Source organism: Trichomonas vaginalis (assembly GCF_026262505.1).
Source record: "Trichomonas vaginalis G3 chromosome Unknown ctg_128, whole genome shotgun sequence".
Lineage (NCBI taxonomy): Eukaryota > Parabasalia > Trichomonadida > Trichomonadidae > Trichomonas > Trichomonas vaginalis.
In genome coordinates this window covers 158,201-174,271 of record NW_026529215.1, presented here as the reverse complement: position 1 = coordinate 174,271, position 16,071 = coordinate 158,201, and the positions used below count along the sequence as shown (strand labels likewise).

Below are 16,071 nucleotides of genomic sequence, written 5' to 3'. Positions count from 1 at the left end.
ATAAATTTTCCAAATATATTTTTTAGGAAAAAAAAAGATGAGTTAGTAGATTGATTAGTATTTTACAATTTAGTATATAGTTTAGTTACATTTTACGCATTCTGGAGGGGGTAGTTACAACACGATACATTTTATTTTGAATTAAGCATATCTAATTGATTTCGTAGCATGATTACCCTTGCGTGAAGGTCCTGGTTTTTACGTATAAGTGCATCTACATTTTCAGCTGGTGGTGCTCCGATAACTTCTCTAATGAAAGCCAATGGATCAGCTGGTCGTGGATCTTCGCTATGGATACTAAACATTGCTTTATTGAGGGTTTCAATAACGTTACCTGCTTCTAAATATTTTCTGAATTGCTCCCTTTTCGACATCATTTCTTGAATAATTGTGGTTCCATCTGGTGAAATAACCCTAAATATGTAAAGTTCTAGCCAATTTTGTTTTTATGGTATAATTAATACACCAACTTGTTTCATATAAAATACAAACTCAAAACCATTAATTGCCAGGAAATTTGAAATGAATTCCATTACTGCAAATGATACACAGATTATAGGAATTAAATGAGAGTTGCCATTTCGAAATGATAGTAATATACAAGTTTAAACAAAACAGATAAAAGAAACAAAAAAATAATTTTGTAAATTAATCGCAAAAAATCAGTGGAAACCAGGTACAATGAGAGTTCTTCCATCAAATCTTGGCTTCGGCTTTTCAGGGATACCCCAAATGGATCGATCAGATCTTGATTTGAATACAGAAGAAGGAGCCTTTCGCTTTTGTGGGGGAGCGATGGTATAATCACTTGGACCTGGAGTTTGAGATGCTTCTTTTTCATCTGGATAGCATAAACAACGTCTTTGAAGAATTGGACTAATTGTAATTTTGAGTTCTGATGAGTGTTTTTCTGGTGTGTATTGAGAAGGAGCAGGGGTTTTCATTGCTTTTGAAGGCCATTCGAGCCTTCTGCGGATTTTTGACGTAAATCCTAAACCGTGCCCTCGAATTGATTCGACATGAAATGATGATGGTCGAGGCTCATATCTTCCTGGACCTGGAACATCGGGAAATCTTGCTTCGGGACGAGCAGGAGCTTGAGAACCAAATCCAAATGGTTGTTGAGGTTGTTCTGATAACACAGTATAGTATTTTTCGTTTGGCACAGATGTTGCACGTTGAGATCCAAATTTTACAGACGAGTTACTAAGATCACTCTTTGCTCTTGAATAACTCATCTCCTAAATAACGTATATTATAAATCCGTCACTTTTTCTGATTTTCCTCTAAACTAATCTAACATGAATTCAAGAATGAATCCGGAGATCAGTATTATGGAACTATATTTTAATAGACACAAAGTATATATTGGTGCTTATTAAGCTTATCAAATCGATGAATGTTTTTTTTCATGAAATATTTCTTATTGTTTATAGAATTCATAGCAAAGGTTAAACTACTAGATTCATTGTAGGACAATGTTGAATACGTTTCATGAGAATAAATTCAGGTAATTACTTAGTGAAATTGATTATTATCTGCCGAATTTTATAGAATTATGTCTGTTGAATGTGCATTAATATTGTAAAGACATTTTCAAACTGCTAAAGGCGTATAAATGAAAAATTTGGAAACGATATATGAAAATCATCAATATACTTGTCTTGGAATGAGATTAGTTTAACTTATACTTTTATAGCCGTTTTAATGTTTCAAATCAGTAATTTTTCAATAAAATGATATCCATTCTTGTTATTTGGGAAGTCAAGCTGATAAAGGATATTTTATTCTACTTTCGAATCAAAATAGAATAATAAAAAGTATTTTAAGTATGATATCAAATTAATTTTGACTGTTTAAATTCCATTTTTTCAATTTTCATATTGTCTATGGAATAATTGCGCAATTTTCGACTGTGCAGTAAATAAATGTCTATATTTATCTATTCTAACGTCTCAACCACTTTTAAACATATTTTTTATATGTGGTTGAATCTCAAGTTCAGCTATTATGCGTGTGTTTGCAAGTTTGAACCATAATTTATTATTTATGCAATACATAAATATTGTTGCGCTTCCAAACATAACGATCGATCTCATCTTTAATCCTCATCAATGCATTGCTTTTCGGAAAATCTTAAAATAAGCATTAAACCATAGTCATATAGAAGATATTAAAATATTGAACACATGCGTTCACTGTAGCTAACAAAATTTTGTTTACAAAATTTTTTGAATTTGAATAATATAAAGATATCAAATAATTATTATCAACAAAGGATGTAATGCTTGTTTAAGGAGATGTGATAAAACGAAATGAGCTTTACGGTCTTTTTTATTCATTGAAATTTATTATATTTATATGAATACCTATTAATAGTGAGTAAAATTTCTCTAAAGAAATTATATCTCACAATTAAAATTGAATTAAAGCTTTTACTGATATATTCAATTTTTTTGAGATTTCTTATTTTTTATATAAAATTTTTACTCGCCTTGTTAAATTGAAAGAAATAACTCTTGAAACGTGTAAGCTTTTCAATCTTTGAGAAATTTGAGGAAGAATTTTTACAATAACTCAAAGAAATGACTCCATTTTTGTTTCTATGTATTAATTAGACCTATCTTATGCATATAATATGGAAAAATCAAAATGTTGAATAAAATTTTTGAAGCTTAATATCATTATAATTTAATTAAATAGTTAATAATAACTCGACAAATTATTTTGATAAATATTTTTTGTATGATGATCCTTTTCAAATTTATCCTCTATCTCACCGAGCATATTGGCTTAGTATTTACCATAGTTTCAAAATATCAAATTTATTTAAATTGTCTAGATATAATTTTAATCAAATTGTGAGTAATTCAAAAAAGTGACACGACTACTTTTCGTTCACAAATTTCAGATCCTCTTTTCAAAACTCTCACAAAATTTTGAGAAACTTAAAAACTTATTACGCTCCCTCTTTTTGATCTATTTCATATCCTACCATCTATTATCCCAAAAAATTCACTTAACGAAATCCCAAAATTCTATTCATTTTGTTTATTTTTTTCAGTTTGTTAATTTTCACAAAAATTTGAATGTCATTCAATTATAAAGGAATTTAGCTCATTCCAATGAACTACTCCTTAGCTACTGGCCTTTTCCCTGTCTTCCCTGATGCCCATAAGCGCAACTCTACACAGTCCCAGAGAGATAACGAAAGAATAGAGAAGCGCAAGATGAAAAATGGACTCAAGACCGAATATATTTATGCCTACTTTAATAGGCTTATTGGCTCTCATGTAACATTTCCACTCCTTCTTAACTTTGCTAGAATCTTCTCCCAAGATCTTCAGATCAATATCGATCGTCTTGCTAAGAGAAATAGATCTGCCTTGCTATGCTGGTATGCAGAGAATTGGGACTCAATTAAGCCAGCTCTTAATAGAGTTGTTAAGGATCTAAACATCCAGTCCATCATTGGCAACCAAAATCATCCATCGACCACAAACGAGATCGTTATTTCCCATGTTAACAATCAAATGATTTGTGATCCATCTGATCTCACACAGCTTCTCAACTATCATTAATTTGTTTATATGTTTACCATGTTATTTCCATATGTTTATAATCACTGATATTAATAAATATGGATTCTTAAATATTAATTTTTTCATGAATTTATGCGTTTGGTCTATTATTCGAAATTATGTGACCGATATGCACATTTTGATATTTTGTATTGTTCAACACATCTCAACTAATTCTAAAATTCTAGAGAATTGTGGCAAAAATATTCGCTGTCAAACCCACCAGGCCAATTATTTGTTATCCAAGAGATTATTTATATCGATTTTTGTGTTATGCATAATTCAACAAAAAGTTTGATATCATACATCTACATGAGATAACAGTTCATCCACTCTATCGATTAATCTACAGAATAAATAAAGTCAACAATTTAAGCGATAACTGTAAATTAAGCGAGGTTCAGAAAAATTGAGAAGATATATAGCGACAATCCCTTATACAGGTCATGTGGCTGCAAATCTCCAATGATTCTATAGAGATGACGAAATAAGATTATAATTTAGTTGTATCTTTTGTAAAAAAGGGATTTTGCAAATAGTTTTGAGCTTATACGCATCATATAATGGCATATTTTCAAACGACTTTAACAATAATAAAGTAGTAGGATAGGAGGGTTGTGTGACTTTTTTTGTAAACGTAAGAATTCATGCAATATCGAGCGATTTTGTATCATTTTTTTTTTAACATATGAAGTAAAAAATGTATGATTCTTTAGGTTTTTATTCTCACATTTTTGAATAATTTATTTTTTAATTCGTAAGAAAGCGCGACATTATTAAATAAATTAGTAATAAATATTTATTTATAAATCATTAAAAAATGTAAGACATGAATTTTAAAATAATTTATTTTTTATCTTTTATAAAAGAAGCTATATATAGATGATGTCAGATATTCCGCGATTAATTAAACATTGTTTAAATCCTGAATGGAATCAATAAAGTCATAATCAAAGACCTCATAAACGAGAAGAAGAAATTGAAAATAATTATTTTCATGAATAAAAAATAAACTTTAAAATTCATGTCTCAGAATCAACATTGAACTTTAAAAAATTAATGATTATTTGAATTTATGAAATCAATTATTTGATTCATTCTTTCTTCAATCTCTTCTATTCTTTTTGTTAAATCATCTATTTTCATTAATGAGGTGATTCTTGATTGAGGAATAGATTTCAAACTAACCACTCCTTTTATTTTTGAAATTTTGAATCCATCAACTTTAAACATTTTATTCAATTTACACGTTGTCAATTCTTCAAATAATTTTTTATTGTTAGCATAATAGTCATTAAATTCTTCAACAGATGAAAAAATTTTTATTTCAGTAATTGGTTTAACAATGTTTATTTTTTGTTGAACATCTTTACTTTCATTTATTTCTTCCTCCTCTGTTTCATTTATTTTTAAAATTGGTTTCATTTATCATTAAATAAAAATTAGAATATAAGTGATGAAATATATTTTTTAATTAATATTAAATCAACTATGGCTGCAGGATTCTTTAAAAAATTATGGGAAGGAATTAAGAAAGCTGCGGGTTGGGTTCATAAAAATATTATTAAACCCGTTGCAAACTTTTTGGCACCAGTAGCGAAAACGGCAGGAACTATCATAGGTGGAGTATTAGGTACTAAAGCAGGTAATCCGGCGATGGGAGCACAAGCAGGTAACGCAATTGGTGGAATTGCTGAAGGAATACTTAATAAAATAGGAGGTAGATAGTGGAAAAATAAATAAATATTATTTTTATCTTAGTATCGGTTGAAGTCTTTGATAAACTTTTTCTCCTTTATTTAATATTTCTCTTATTGGGGCGGCTTTTGGTGTTATTGATTCAGCAACGTCACTAATTGCTTCTTTATTCTTAAATATCCAATTTGCTCCTTTCTTCATTGTTTCCCAAACTTTATGCGCTCCTCTTTTTACTTTATCCCACAGTTTCTTAAAGAATCCTGCAGCCATAGTTGATTATTTCATTAAAATTAAAAATTCATTTTCATCTTTTAATTTTGATTTTTTATTTATTAATAAATGACGACAAACTATTTGGTGCCAAACACTAAACCGATTAATGGAAATGTGTTTCATTCATTCGAAAAGATAAATGAAATATTCGCAAAGAATGACGGTAGAAGATATTATAGAGAACTTGAAAGTTCATGCTATGACTCTGATGCTCCATATTTTGATGATAAACAAACTCATTTAAGAATTACAAATCCAGCTCATGATGTGAATCAATTAGGTGACACATATATTAAACGCAAAGTTAAAGCAACTCTAGTTTCAAATAAAGCTTTCACATGTGATGCCACTTTTAAATGCATGCGTTTATTCGTTGGTTACAAATCATCAAATCAAAGCTTTAAACAATTAGAAGTAGAAACCGAAAGAGGTGATGCCGGTTATCTTCAGATGGATTGCGCCCGTGAATCTTTCGCATTTGCAACATATAAACCAAAATCAGAAAGGAAAGTTAAAAAGTTTGTTCATTCGTTATATAATAATGTTCAAAAATATGATAACTCAGTATGTGGTAAATATATTGACCCTTCAGAAGTTTTCAAGAAAGCAAATGAAGAAGTTGATGTCACTTTTGATATGATTATTCCGGTAAATGATTTGTTAGCATTTCAGGCGTTCGATGATTATCCTAAATCATTTGGTGATATCATTCTTAAATATTATGTTTTCAGGGATACTTTAGTATTTTGTCAGGTTGACCCGTTAAGAGTTGCTGATTTACAAAATTACGTTTATGAAAAGATAACTGATGAAAATTATGAAAAGATTATGAATCATGTTTATAAATATGATCGCAAATTCCAACAAATCGGACTTCCTGCCAAATTAATTACAAGCTTAGCCACTACATCTGCTGACGCAACAGTTGATGACGTTATTATTTCATGCACAAAGATGGAAGTTTTAGAGGATAAATGCATTACACCAGGATACGGTTTAATTGAAGAATCAGTTAAAGCAATACCACGTTTATTCAGTAAGGAAGATCCATTCATGATTCCAGCTCAACATATTGACGTTCGTTCACTAAATGGAGGTTGCATCACTCCTGAAGGTATTAGCTCAGATTTCTCATACGCTCTTCATAATGTTACAGATGTTGTGTTAACATTTCCGAAGAATGCAATGCAAAGAACGCTTTTAGAAAATCCAATGCTTCGAGGTCTTCAGGTCACTATAGATTCCAGAAACTTCCCCGATCAAGCGATGACCACAGTGGGTGACATATTCTTTACACGTATGCTTCAAGCTTCTGATTTAGATGGAGTGAATGAATGCACAGAAGAATACGAGGACTCATTAACTAGACCACTGAATGATGATGATGGCACACCATTAGCTAGAACATGGAAAGACCAAACTTCATTCTTATGCACTATTCCAGTTCAACGTGATGGAGCGGGTATATTCTTTGATGGATTAGAAACTTTCAACTCACAAGTTACAGTACAAGTGAAAGCTTATCCAATCATTCAGGGTGTAAATGACACTTACTGTTCAAAGGTGACAAATCCTCCTCAGGTTTGGTTTACTAGGACTACGTATTGGACATGGACACCGGATGAAGGTTTGAAATATCATCCAACAGGTACACCACCACAGTATAGAAGTTCATATGATGAAATATTGATGAATAGAAATGTTTAAAATTATAAATTTATTTTTGATTAAATGGATTTAAATTCATCCACCCCTTATGAAGAATTAGCGGGAGTATATAATACATACGTAGATGATATGATTAATGAAGCATTGAGTGATAATAGAAATGCTCTATCTAAGGAAAAATTAATGAAAATTCCATATTCTGAATGTTACTTAAATTCAATCACTGCAGCAATTGGTAAACAGAATAAAGGTAAAACATTAACGATATTAAAACAAATTATCATTATTGCTAACACTTCCCCCCATTCACATGTGTTAATTTATATCAACCGTTCAGGTTCACCTTCAGATGATACATTTGAATCTTTAAAGCATTTAATCAAAATTCCAATTATTTATTTATCACAAGAAGAAGCAGAAGATTATTTAAAAAACTTTTTAATGTATAAAGAATTATATAATACAATCAAGAAGCAAGGATTAGAGGATAAAATTATTGATAAACAACGAGATGAATTATTTGAAACACTTTCTATTTCAAATTTTGATAGAGAATTTTTGCATTCACTCATTTTTCTAGATGATGCAGTGAAATCAAAACTAATAACAAATGAGAAATCATATTTTAATCAATTATTAACTCAATGTCGACACATTCAGTGTTCATTCTTTATGGCTGTTCAATACTTCAAAGCATTAAGCACAAACATTAAATCAAATCTATCAACACTTTTCATTTTCAGTGGGTTTAGTCGTCAACAGTTGAACGTTATGCTTTATCAAGTGAATTTACCAATGAGCATTAATGAACTTTACACACAAATATCAGCAATTAGGTGAACATGGGAAAATAATAGTTGATTTAAATAAAGGAAGTGTTAAATTTGATTAACTTTTTATAATTAATTTTTATTTTTATTTATAATTAAACATGACAGAAATGGCAAATCTTCTACAGGTTCCATTAAAACAAGGGACAAACAAAAAGGGTGCATATAATAGAACTATGAAAGTTCCTGATGGAATGAAAGAATTAGTTCATATTGTTGCTGGTCTTCAAAAAGATGTTAAACAAATGAGAAACGTTTTAACATTACCAGAAGCTCAAGCATATGCCAAACGTCAAGGTCCAAATTGGGAAGCACACGAAGCAGACATTACAGGTCCAAATGGAAAACCTGATGGTATAAATGAAGTTTTCGTTACTGATGGTCAAGGTAATATTAAAGTCATAAATGGTTACAAATTAACTATAACCGATTATCCTAAACGTAAAGCATATAATGAACGTTATCCTATGCAATTTGATGAAAATGGAAAAGCTGTTAAACAATACATTGGAGAAGGTGAAAATGGTCCAATTAATTCATACCGTCATAATCCATATTCTTATTTCAATGAAGAATTAAATGCTATTGAAGAGGGACCGGATGGATTACCACGATATTCTAACCAGTTTGATGGTCAATATGCAAACATTAGACCTGAAATTTCAGCTAAAAATTCTTTAAAGTTGCTTTATTTGATCCAGTTTTCGCAAATGTTAAAGATGAACTTAAACAGCAATTCCAACCAATTATAGTAGCAAGAATTGCATCAGGTGCTTTATCTCAAGCATTCAAAGATTTAATTAAGAAACCATTATATCAGCAACGTGGTTTAACTTATGATTTAGTTAAGGAATCAGATAAAAGAAAATTTGAGAAATCAGATGATTATAAGAATGCAATTAATGAATATATTAAGTCTATTAATTTCGATGAAAATGCTAAAAATCAACTTCATGAACAAATACAGGAAATAATAGATTCAAAAGTTCCAGCAAAATAAAAGTTCCAGCAAAATAAAAGTTCCAGCAAAATAAAAGTTTAAATATATTTTTTATTCGATTATAAATGAGAAGACGTTTCACTAGTCAAAAGAACACTAACGCAAAAGCAGAGATTACGGTTGGTTATAACGTAAATGATGATAAATCACGAATTATTCAAAATGTTAAAGTTAATGTTAGCCCCGAATTAACAAGGTCGGCAACTCAACCAAATTTATTAACTCGTGACTTACCGAAGAATGAGGAGAATGAAGAAAACCATGAGAATGGAGACCCAATCATTTTATCTGAACCCAGTAAAGAACCTGTTGAAATTCCCACTTATCCAACATACCCCCCACCTCTTTCATCAAACATCGAGAACCCATATAAAATAGACATTAATTCTGAATTAATGAAAATTTACCGTGATATAATAATTAATAATTATGATTCAATAATAAATTTAATTGACCAATCCGGTTTAATTATTTTACCTTATGAATCATTAATTCACATTATCGCCATTCTTTGTGATGTTCAAGATTCAGACGTTAAGATTCAATTTTTCATAGATGATGAGGTTTCATGCTGTGGAACAGTTGCAAAAATAAATCCTATAAAGGATATTAGCATAATTAAGATATCAAAGAACGGAACAACAACTGAACTTCATTTAACATATAATGATATTTATAATAAAATAGTTGATGAATATAAAATATCACTTGAAAAATTCTTTGTTAAGGCTATTTAATATTCAAGCATTAACATTATCGAATAATAATCCTTTGAATCATAATCAATAATAATTGACCTTTCACCAGTTTCTATCGTTTGTTTTATTTCTTTTTGTTCCCCACTATCCGGATCGGTCATTGTAATTGTTTTTGTTATAGTATCAGCTTTATTTTTAACTTCAATCTTTTTTCCATCGGGATATTTAAACCAAAATTCCAAAAATTCGATATTGTCAATCTGTTCATATTTTAATCTATCAATTACATTTTTAATACCATCTGAAAATCTTATGAAATGGTCATTATATGGGTTTGATTGAACTAAATTTGAATGAAGTGAAATATAACCTGTTGATGAATATGACATTGACTCATATTTTCTGAAAACACTAAAATTTATAACATGAATGAATTTCTTATTCGTTGAATTTATGAATTCTTGAGGTAATCTTATTCTAGTTTTATTTATCACTGGAAAATAACGCTTTACCATATTTTTAATCGTAATAAAAATGTCAATTATCAATATTATTTCGAATAATAGTTGTGAATTAAATTTAACAGTTAGCGGAATTTATAATGTTACTCTCGTTTCTGTGAGTGGTAAATTTAATCCCATTCTTTTAGACCCTTCAGATTATATATCATTTATTAAAGATGACCTTGGAAAAACGTATGATATGTATATAAATAATGTGATAGCGAAATGGGATATTAACATGATTTTAAGTTATTTAAATGAATCATTTATCGTATGGTATGAAGAAAATTTTAAATCAAAACCCGATAAACTTTTTGAACTTGATGAAATAAATAACCTTATTAAATTTCCGCTGAAAATTAAATTTTGTACTCCTCATCTTCGTTCATTGTTGGGAATATTAAATTTTGAAAAAGATGTTGGGGATGTTTTGTATTCTGACACCGGTTCCAATTTCATTTTAATCAAATGTGATAAAGTTAATACCCCAATGAAATTTTCACATCAAACATTAGACCCTAACTCTTACCCATCAATACAAAACATTTTATCCATCAACTTAAACACATTTTCTTTATCATATCCGTTTCAATTATCCGGGAATTCATTTATTCTTCATTCAAAAGATTTATCAAATATTAAATTTAGAATAACTGACCTATTTGATTGTGATTTAAAATTCATGAATGAAATATTATGGCAATTTCAAATAGAAAAAATAGGTGATGAGATAACAGATTAAATATTTATTTTTAAATCATAATAAATGATTAAACAACAGCAACCACAACAACTTAAGGCACAAAGCACCCAGGTCCCTCAGACCATTACATACGCCATATATGCATATAATTCAAAGACGGCAGAACAAACGCAAAGGTTGAAATATGGAGATTTGGAGATAGTATTGAAAAATGAACATTTCGAATTCGTTTGCAAAGGTGGTGCAGTGATATCAAATATAAAAGAAATTTTATTTATGAATTCAAAAATTAAAGGTATAACGGATGATATAACATCAATTCCACCAGAAGAACAGAGATATTACGCGTTAAATGCATTTCCTAAAGTTTTGAAGATTGGAAGATTTAATTTAAATGAGGAATTCATAGAAGGTTTCCTAAATGACATAATGAAGAAGGTGGATAAAGAATACGTGGATAGTGAGTTAAATAAGAAGGCAGATAAGGAATACGTGGATGAAAAAGATAATGAAATTAAAGAAATGGTTGAATGGTATCATGAATGGACATCAAAGATTTTAAAAACTAAAGCCGATACAGGATGGGTTTCAGGATGTTTAGACCTTAAAGCGGATAAAACATATGTTAACGATGAGTTAAATAAGAAGGCAGATAAGGAATATGTGGATAGTGAGTTAAATAAGAAAGCTGACAAAACATAGCTTCAAACATTAAAGACTGAAATACTTCAAACATTATATCCTGTTGGTTCTATTTATACATCAATGAACTCAACAAATCCTTCAGAAGTTTTAGGTTTTGGTGAATGGAAGCAGATTGTAGACAAATTCTTATACTGTGCTAGATATTCAAAGACGGCAGGAGGTTCGAAGAAAATTAAAGAAGCAAACCTTCCACCGCACACTCATACAGGAACGACAAACACAACAGGTAATCATTCACATTCAATAACAAAAAGAGGTTATATAAATCTTGCAGCGGGTTCGGATAGATGGGGAATGAATAGATATGATATCACAACTGACCCAGTAGATTCAAGCACAGGTATTTTCTGTGGAACCGCAGGTAATCATTCACACACTTTCACAACAAATCCAACAGGCTCGGGTAAAGATTATATGCCTCCATTTATGACTGTATTCGCATGGTACCGCGTTCATTGAATGTGCTTGAGATTTGACTTTTGGGTCAAGGCTTACCGAATGAACTAAATATATTTTATGTCTGTAATTAATTAGGTAATGAAGTAATGGATGAACTGCAGAAATAAATGTTTACGTTAATGGTTACGTTAAGTGACTCAAAGAGTCCGGAGACAAAGTCTCATGATTTAGGTCATTCAATAATTAATTATTTTTGAAGAACTGAAGGTGCTACCATGTTACCATGTGCTACCAGGTCAATGAACTTCTCTGAAAAAATGAGACAACATGACATTTAGACAACAACACAGGAGGAAGGCAGTTATGAATTATTTTTGAAGAACTGAAGGTGCTACCATGTTACCATGTGCTACCAGGTCAATGAACTTCTCTGAAAAATGAGACAACATGACATTTAGACAACAACACAGGAGGAAGGCAGTTATGAATTATTTTTGAAGAACTGAAGGTGCTACCATGTTACCATGTGCTACCAGGTCAATGAACTTCTCTGAAAAAATGAGACAACATGACATTTAGACAACAACACAGGAGGATTAATGCAAAAATAAATTCAAATCATACTTTATAATGCTTCATTTACAGGTATTTCATCGTCAGTAAATGAATCCTCATTATCGTTTGGTTCAACCTGTTTATATAATCCTTTCATTTCTTCTTTTCAAAACATAACACCATGTTTGTTTACCGTCTATTCTTCTATGTTTCCTATCACATTTATCCTTAATACTCATTTGGAAATTCTTGTCTTTCATGTCTGATGGTTTGCAGAATAGAGCATTTTCACACGTCATACCCGCACACAATTCATCATAATGTGTATTTATCCATACATCTAAAGGATTTGTTGATAATTCAATTAAATCTTGTTTGGCTTCAGTCATCGGTATGATTCGTACATTAAATGATGAAAGGTCGTAATTGATAAAATATGTTAAAAGGTTATCATAAAATTCCTTTGTGCATGAATCCATTAAATTCTTGAAGTAATCAAATTGACCCTTGAATTTACCATTAACTCTTAAAACTACGTATCTTCTGTCTCCAACATCAATTTTGACGGGGTAGACGTTATTAGTTACGAAAATGAAATTGGCAACATTCTGAGCTGTTCTTCTGGGTTGATTCTTTTCATTAATTCTAATCTCATTATCCGTAATAATTGATTTCAAAGCGTTGAAGTTTGCAAGTCTGTCTTCACCAACATTCTTGAGTTCATTAAGTACAAGAAACATTTTATTTTCAACTACTGAGTTGAAATTACCCGTTAGCTCACCTATTTCGGTAATGTTTTTACATGAATAACCAGCGAGAAGTTCAGAAATAATGTCCGTGAATCTGTTTTTACCTGTTCCCTGAAGTCCTTTCAAAATAATTGCTGTTTCATTCTTGATTCCAGGATGTTGAATCATTGATGCAATCCAGCCGAGAAGGTATTTATACACTTCATCGTTATTATCGCATATGGCTTCTTTAATGAAATTCATAAACATCTCAATTTTTGAGTAATCTACTTTTTCGAGAACGTTGTATTTATAACCTTGAAACGTTGAGAAACATCTGGGGAATCAGATTTAAAGCAAACACCCTTAACGGTTAATGAAGACAATTGATTTAGTAGTACGTCCCATGCTGTTATTGTTTTACCTTCTTCTTTAAATAATTTAATCATTTTGAGTGACTCTTTCATGTTTGACTGAAGAACGAATGATATTTGATTCATTTTATCGTGTATGTTGTAATCTTTCTGAATGAAATATTTGTTTCCACAATCTACAAAACGGATTACACGTGATAAATCCTCAATTACTTCAGAACTGTTTTTATACTGATGATTTTCAGCCTTGCGTCTAATATCTGTTATCAAAAACGAGTCATCAAGTTTTATATCAAATGTTATTTTTGGCTTACGTAATAAAGGTAAAACATATTCATCATAATATTCCTTTTGATATAGTTTTAGAATCTTTACCAAAACAAATGGTGAAGTCATTAAATGTGCATATCTACTACGTGCTTTTTCAAAATTACTTTTTGCATTTTCAGTTAAACTGCAGAAGTTATAAACGTTATCGTATGCTTCATTAATCAAATGATTAGGTAACGAATTAATAGCTTGAAACAGTGTGAATAATGTAACTTCTTTTTCTAAATTCATGTTTCCGCCGTCATTATGTACTTCAAAATCACAGATGCCATCAACTATGCTCTGGGCAAGTTTATCGTCAATGTTTACATCTTTGTTTTCATTCATGATAGTCTTTATTTCTTCGTTCTTCTGTTCAACTCTTACCTTAATATTCAAATCATTTAATATATCATTCACTGTTCTAGTTAATGTTGAATCGTAACTTCCACGAATGAATGAGTATGTATTGATTGGTTCTGTTGCATTCTTTCGAACTCTTGAATCAGCCATAACCACTAAAGAACGCTTTGATTCATCCATAGAAGTCATTATATCAATATCATAATCATTGCAGGAATAACATTTAATCATTCTGTTCGAAACTGAATAGAAGAAATTAGTGTTGCAATAAATGTGAAGACCTCCTGAAGCGGTTTTAACGATAACATCTTTATCCGAAAGTTTTGATAAAATATCTTTTCTAACTGTTTCTTTAAGTTCATCATTGTATGATTTATTGATATCAACATCTATAATCGTTAAATTTTGAATTTTATTTACTAATAAAGCCATACCAGTTTTCCTTCCTCTTCCTCCATCATGTTTGAGGTAGTTATGTAAATCAATCTTGTTTTCACCAATTCTTTCGTTGAGGGTTTTAGTTTCTGCCACAACTAATTCCTCAACTAATGAATCAATAACTTTTTCATCAGAAGCGATATAGTTGCTGATGTTGTTTGTTGCCGTCATTTATATAGGAATAAAAAAAAATAAAAATAATTTTAAAACTAACTTTATTTTTGGACTGCATCAAATTTCCTGTGTTGTTGTCTAAATGTCATGTTGTCTCATTTTTTCAGAGAAGTTCATTGACCTGGTAGCACATGGTAACATGGTAGCACCTTCAGTTCTTCAAAAATAATTCATAACTGCCTTCCTCCTGTGTTGTTGTCTAAATGTCATGTTGTCTCATTTTTTCAGAGAAGTTCATTGACCTGGTAGCACATGGTAACATGGTAGCACCTTCAGTTCTTCAAAAATAATTCAAATCATAACACCATGTTTGTTTACCGTCTATTCTTCTCTGATGTTGACATTACTGTCATTTCATACAAAATAAAAATAATTTTAAAACTAACTTTATTTTCTGACTTTCACAAAAGACCAAAAATAAACGCTTTACATGTATTTTTCAGCAACTTCCTCAAATAATTTTATAGCTTTATCTATCTCATCTACTTCAAACGTTTCTTTACCTTTCATGGGAGCACCATACCTTTTCTCAAACTTTTCAAGTAGTTCTGTTTCAGCAGCTCTCATATCATTAACGAACACAACCTTGACTCTATTGACTGTACTGTCATATCTTTGAGTTATATTATATGTTCTTCCTATCTTATATCTCTTTGTATTGAAGTCCTTCGGTTTCTGAACGATGTAAAGTAAGCCTTCACTGCAACGTTCCGTATCGAATGAACCATAAGATAGGAAGTTATATCCAACAACTGGGTCTAACCATAACAAAACTATTGGTATAAGACTTTTGTCTATAAGATATGCTCTTGTTCCATGAAATGCTACTGATATCATAAGCTCAGGATTTCTTGTCAAAATTTTCTGAGTAGAAGCAATTCTAACCCAGTCCTTTGTTTTCTTTCCGGATGGTGTTATAATGTCTGACAAAGAATATTTGTTGTATTTCTTTGAGTATCTTACGTTTAAATTACCTATTCTAACCTCTTTGGTGTCATTGTCAATCTTTCTAACTGTTTCAAACTCAATGTTTGACATTACTGTCTTTACATACAAAATAAAAAATTTTCTT

At 30.4% G+C, this 16,071-nt stretch overlaps 8 protein-coding genes and 4 pseudogenes across 12 annotated transcripts, besides 1 other annotated feature; 7 read left to right on the top strand and 5 right to left on the bottom strand.

Moving 5' to 3' along the window:
* Positions 1-51: 51 nt before the first annotated feature.
* TVAGG3_1078240 (associate of C-MYC AMY-1 family) lies at positions 52-383 on the bottom strand (the record flags this gene model as incomplete). Its single annotated transcript, XM_001309364.1, has 1 exon — positions 132-377. The coding sequence occupies one exon, from the start codon at positions 375-377 to the stop codon at positions 132-134; it is 246 nt and encodes an 81-aa protein (XP_001309365.1).
* A 196-nt stretch (positions 384-579) lies between these two features.
* Positions 580-1,244, bottom strand: TVAGG3_1078230 (uncharacterized protein; the record flags this gene model as incomplete). The annotated part of the gene is made up of 1 exon (XM_001309363.1): positions 663-1,238. One exon carries the CDS (start codon positions 1,236-1,238, stop codon positions 663-665), a length of 576 nt encoding a protein of 191 aa, XP_001309364.1.
* A 1,871-nt stretch (positions 1,245-3,115) lies between these two features.
* On the top strand, positions 3,116-3,626 carry TVAGG3_1078220 (uncharacterized protein; the record flags this gene model as incomplete). The annotated part of the gene is made up of 1 exon (XM_001309362.1): positions 3,126-3,581. One exon carries the CDS (start codon positions 3,126-3,128, stop codon positions 3,579-3,581), a length of 456 nt encoding a protein of 151 aa, XP_001309363.1.
* Positions 3,627-5,333: 1,707 nt separating this feature from the next.
* TVAGG3_1078210 (uncharacterized protein) lies at positions 5,334-5,549 on the bottom strand (the record flags this gene model as incomplete). The annotated part of the gene is made up of 1 exon (XM_001309361.1): positions 5,334-5,549. The coding sequence occupies one exon, from the start codon at positions 5,547-5,549 to the stop codon at positions 5,334-5,336; it is 216 nt and encodes a 71-aa protein (XP_001309362.1).
* Positions 5,550-5,618: 69 nt separating this feature from the next.
* TVAGG3_1078200 lies at positions 5,619-6,623 on the top strand (annotated as a pseudogene). Its single transcript has one exon. A coding segment is annotated over exon 1 (1,005 nt).
* A 228-nt stretch (positions 6,624-6,851) lies between these two features.
* Positions 6,852-7,259, top strand: TVAGG3_1078190 (uncharacterized protein; the record flags this gene model as incomplete). Its single annotated transcript, XM_051256586.1, has 1 exon — positions 6,852-7,259. The coding sequence occupies one exon, from the start codon at positions 6,852-6,854 to the stop codon at positions 7,257-7,259; it is 408 nt and encodes a 135-aa protein (XP_051076216.1).
* Positions 7,260-7,409: 150 nt separating this feature from the next.
* Positions 7,410-16,071: part of a mobile genetic element that runs on past the window's edge.
* Positions 8,333-8,802, top strand: TVAGG3_1078180 (annotated as a pseudogene). The gene has a single exon. A coding segment is annotated over exon 1 (470 nt).
* TVAGG3_1078170 lies at positions 9,116-9,609 on the top strand (annotated as a pseudogene). The gene has a single exon. A coding segment is annotated over exon 1 (494 nt).
* TVAGG3_1078160 (uncharacterized protein) lies at positions 11,231-11,656 on the top strand (the record flags this gene model as incomplete). Its single annotated transcript, XM_051256585.1, has 1 exon — positions 11,231-11,656. One exon carries the CDS (start codon positions 11,231-11,233, stop codon positions 11,654-11,656), a length of 426 nt encoding a protein of 141 aa, XP_051076215.1.
* Positions 11,720-12,118, top strand: TVAGG3_1078150 (phage tail repeat-like family; the record flags this gene model as incomplete). Its single annotated transcript, XM_051256584.1, has 1 exon — positions 11,720-12,118. The coding sequence occupies one exon, from the start codon at positions 11,720-11,722 to the stop codon at positions 12,116-12,118; it is 399 nt and encodes a 132-aa protein (XP_051076214.1).
* On the bottom strand, positions 12,795-14,111 carry TVAGG3_1078140 (annotated as a pseudogene). The gene has a single exon. A coding segment is annotated over exon 1 (1,317 nt).
* On the bottom strand, positions 15,426-16,037 carry TVAGG3_1078130 (organellar and viral DNA polymerase type B; the record flags this gene model as incomplete). The annotated part of the gene is made up of 1 exon (XM_051256583.1): positions 15,426-16,037. The coding sequence occupies one exon, from the start codon at positions 16,035-16,037 to the stop codon at positions 15,426-15,428; it is 612 nt and encodes a 203-aa protein (XP_051076213.1).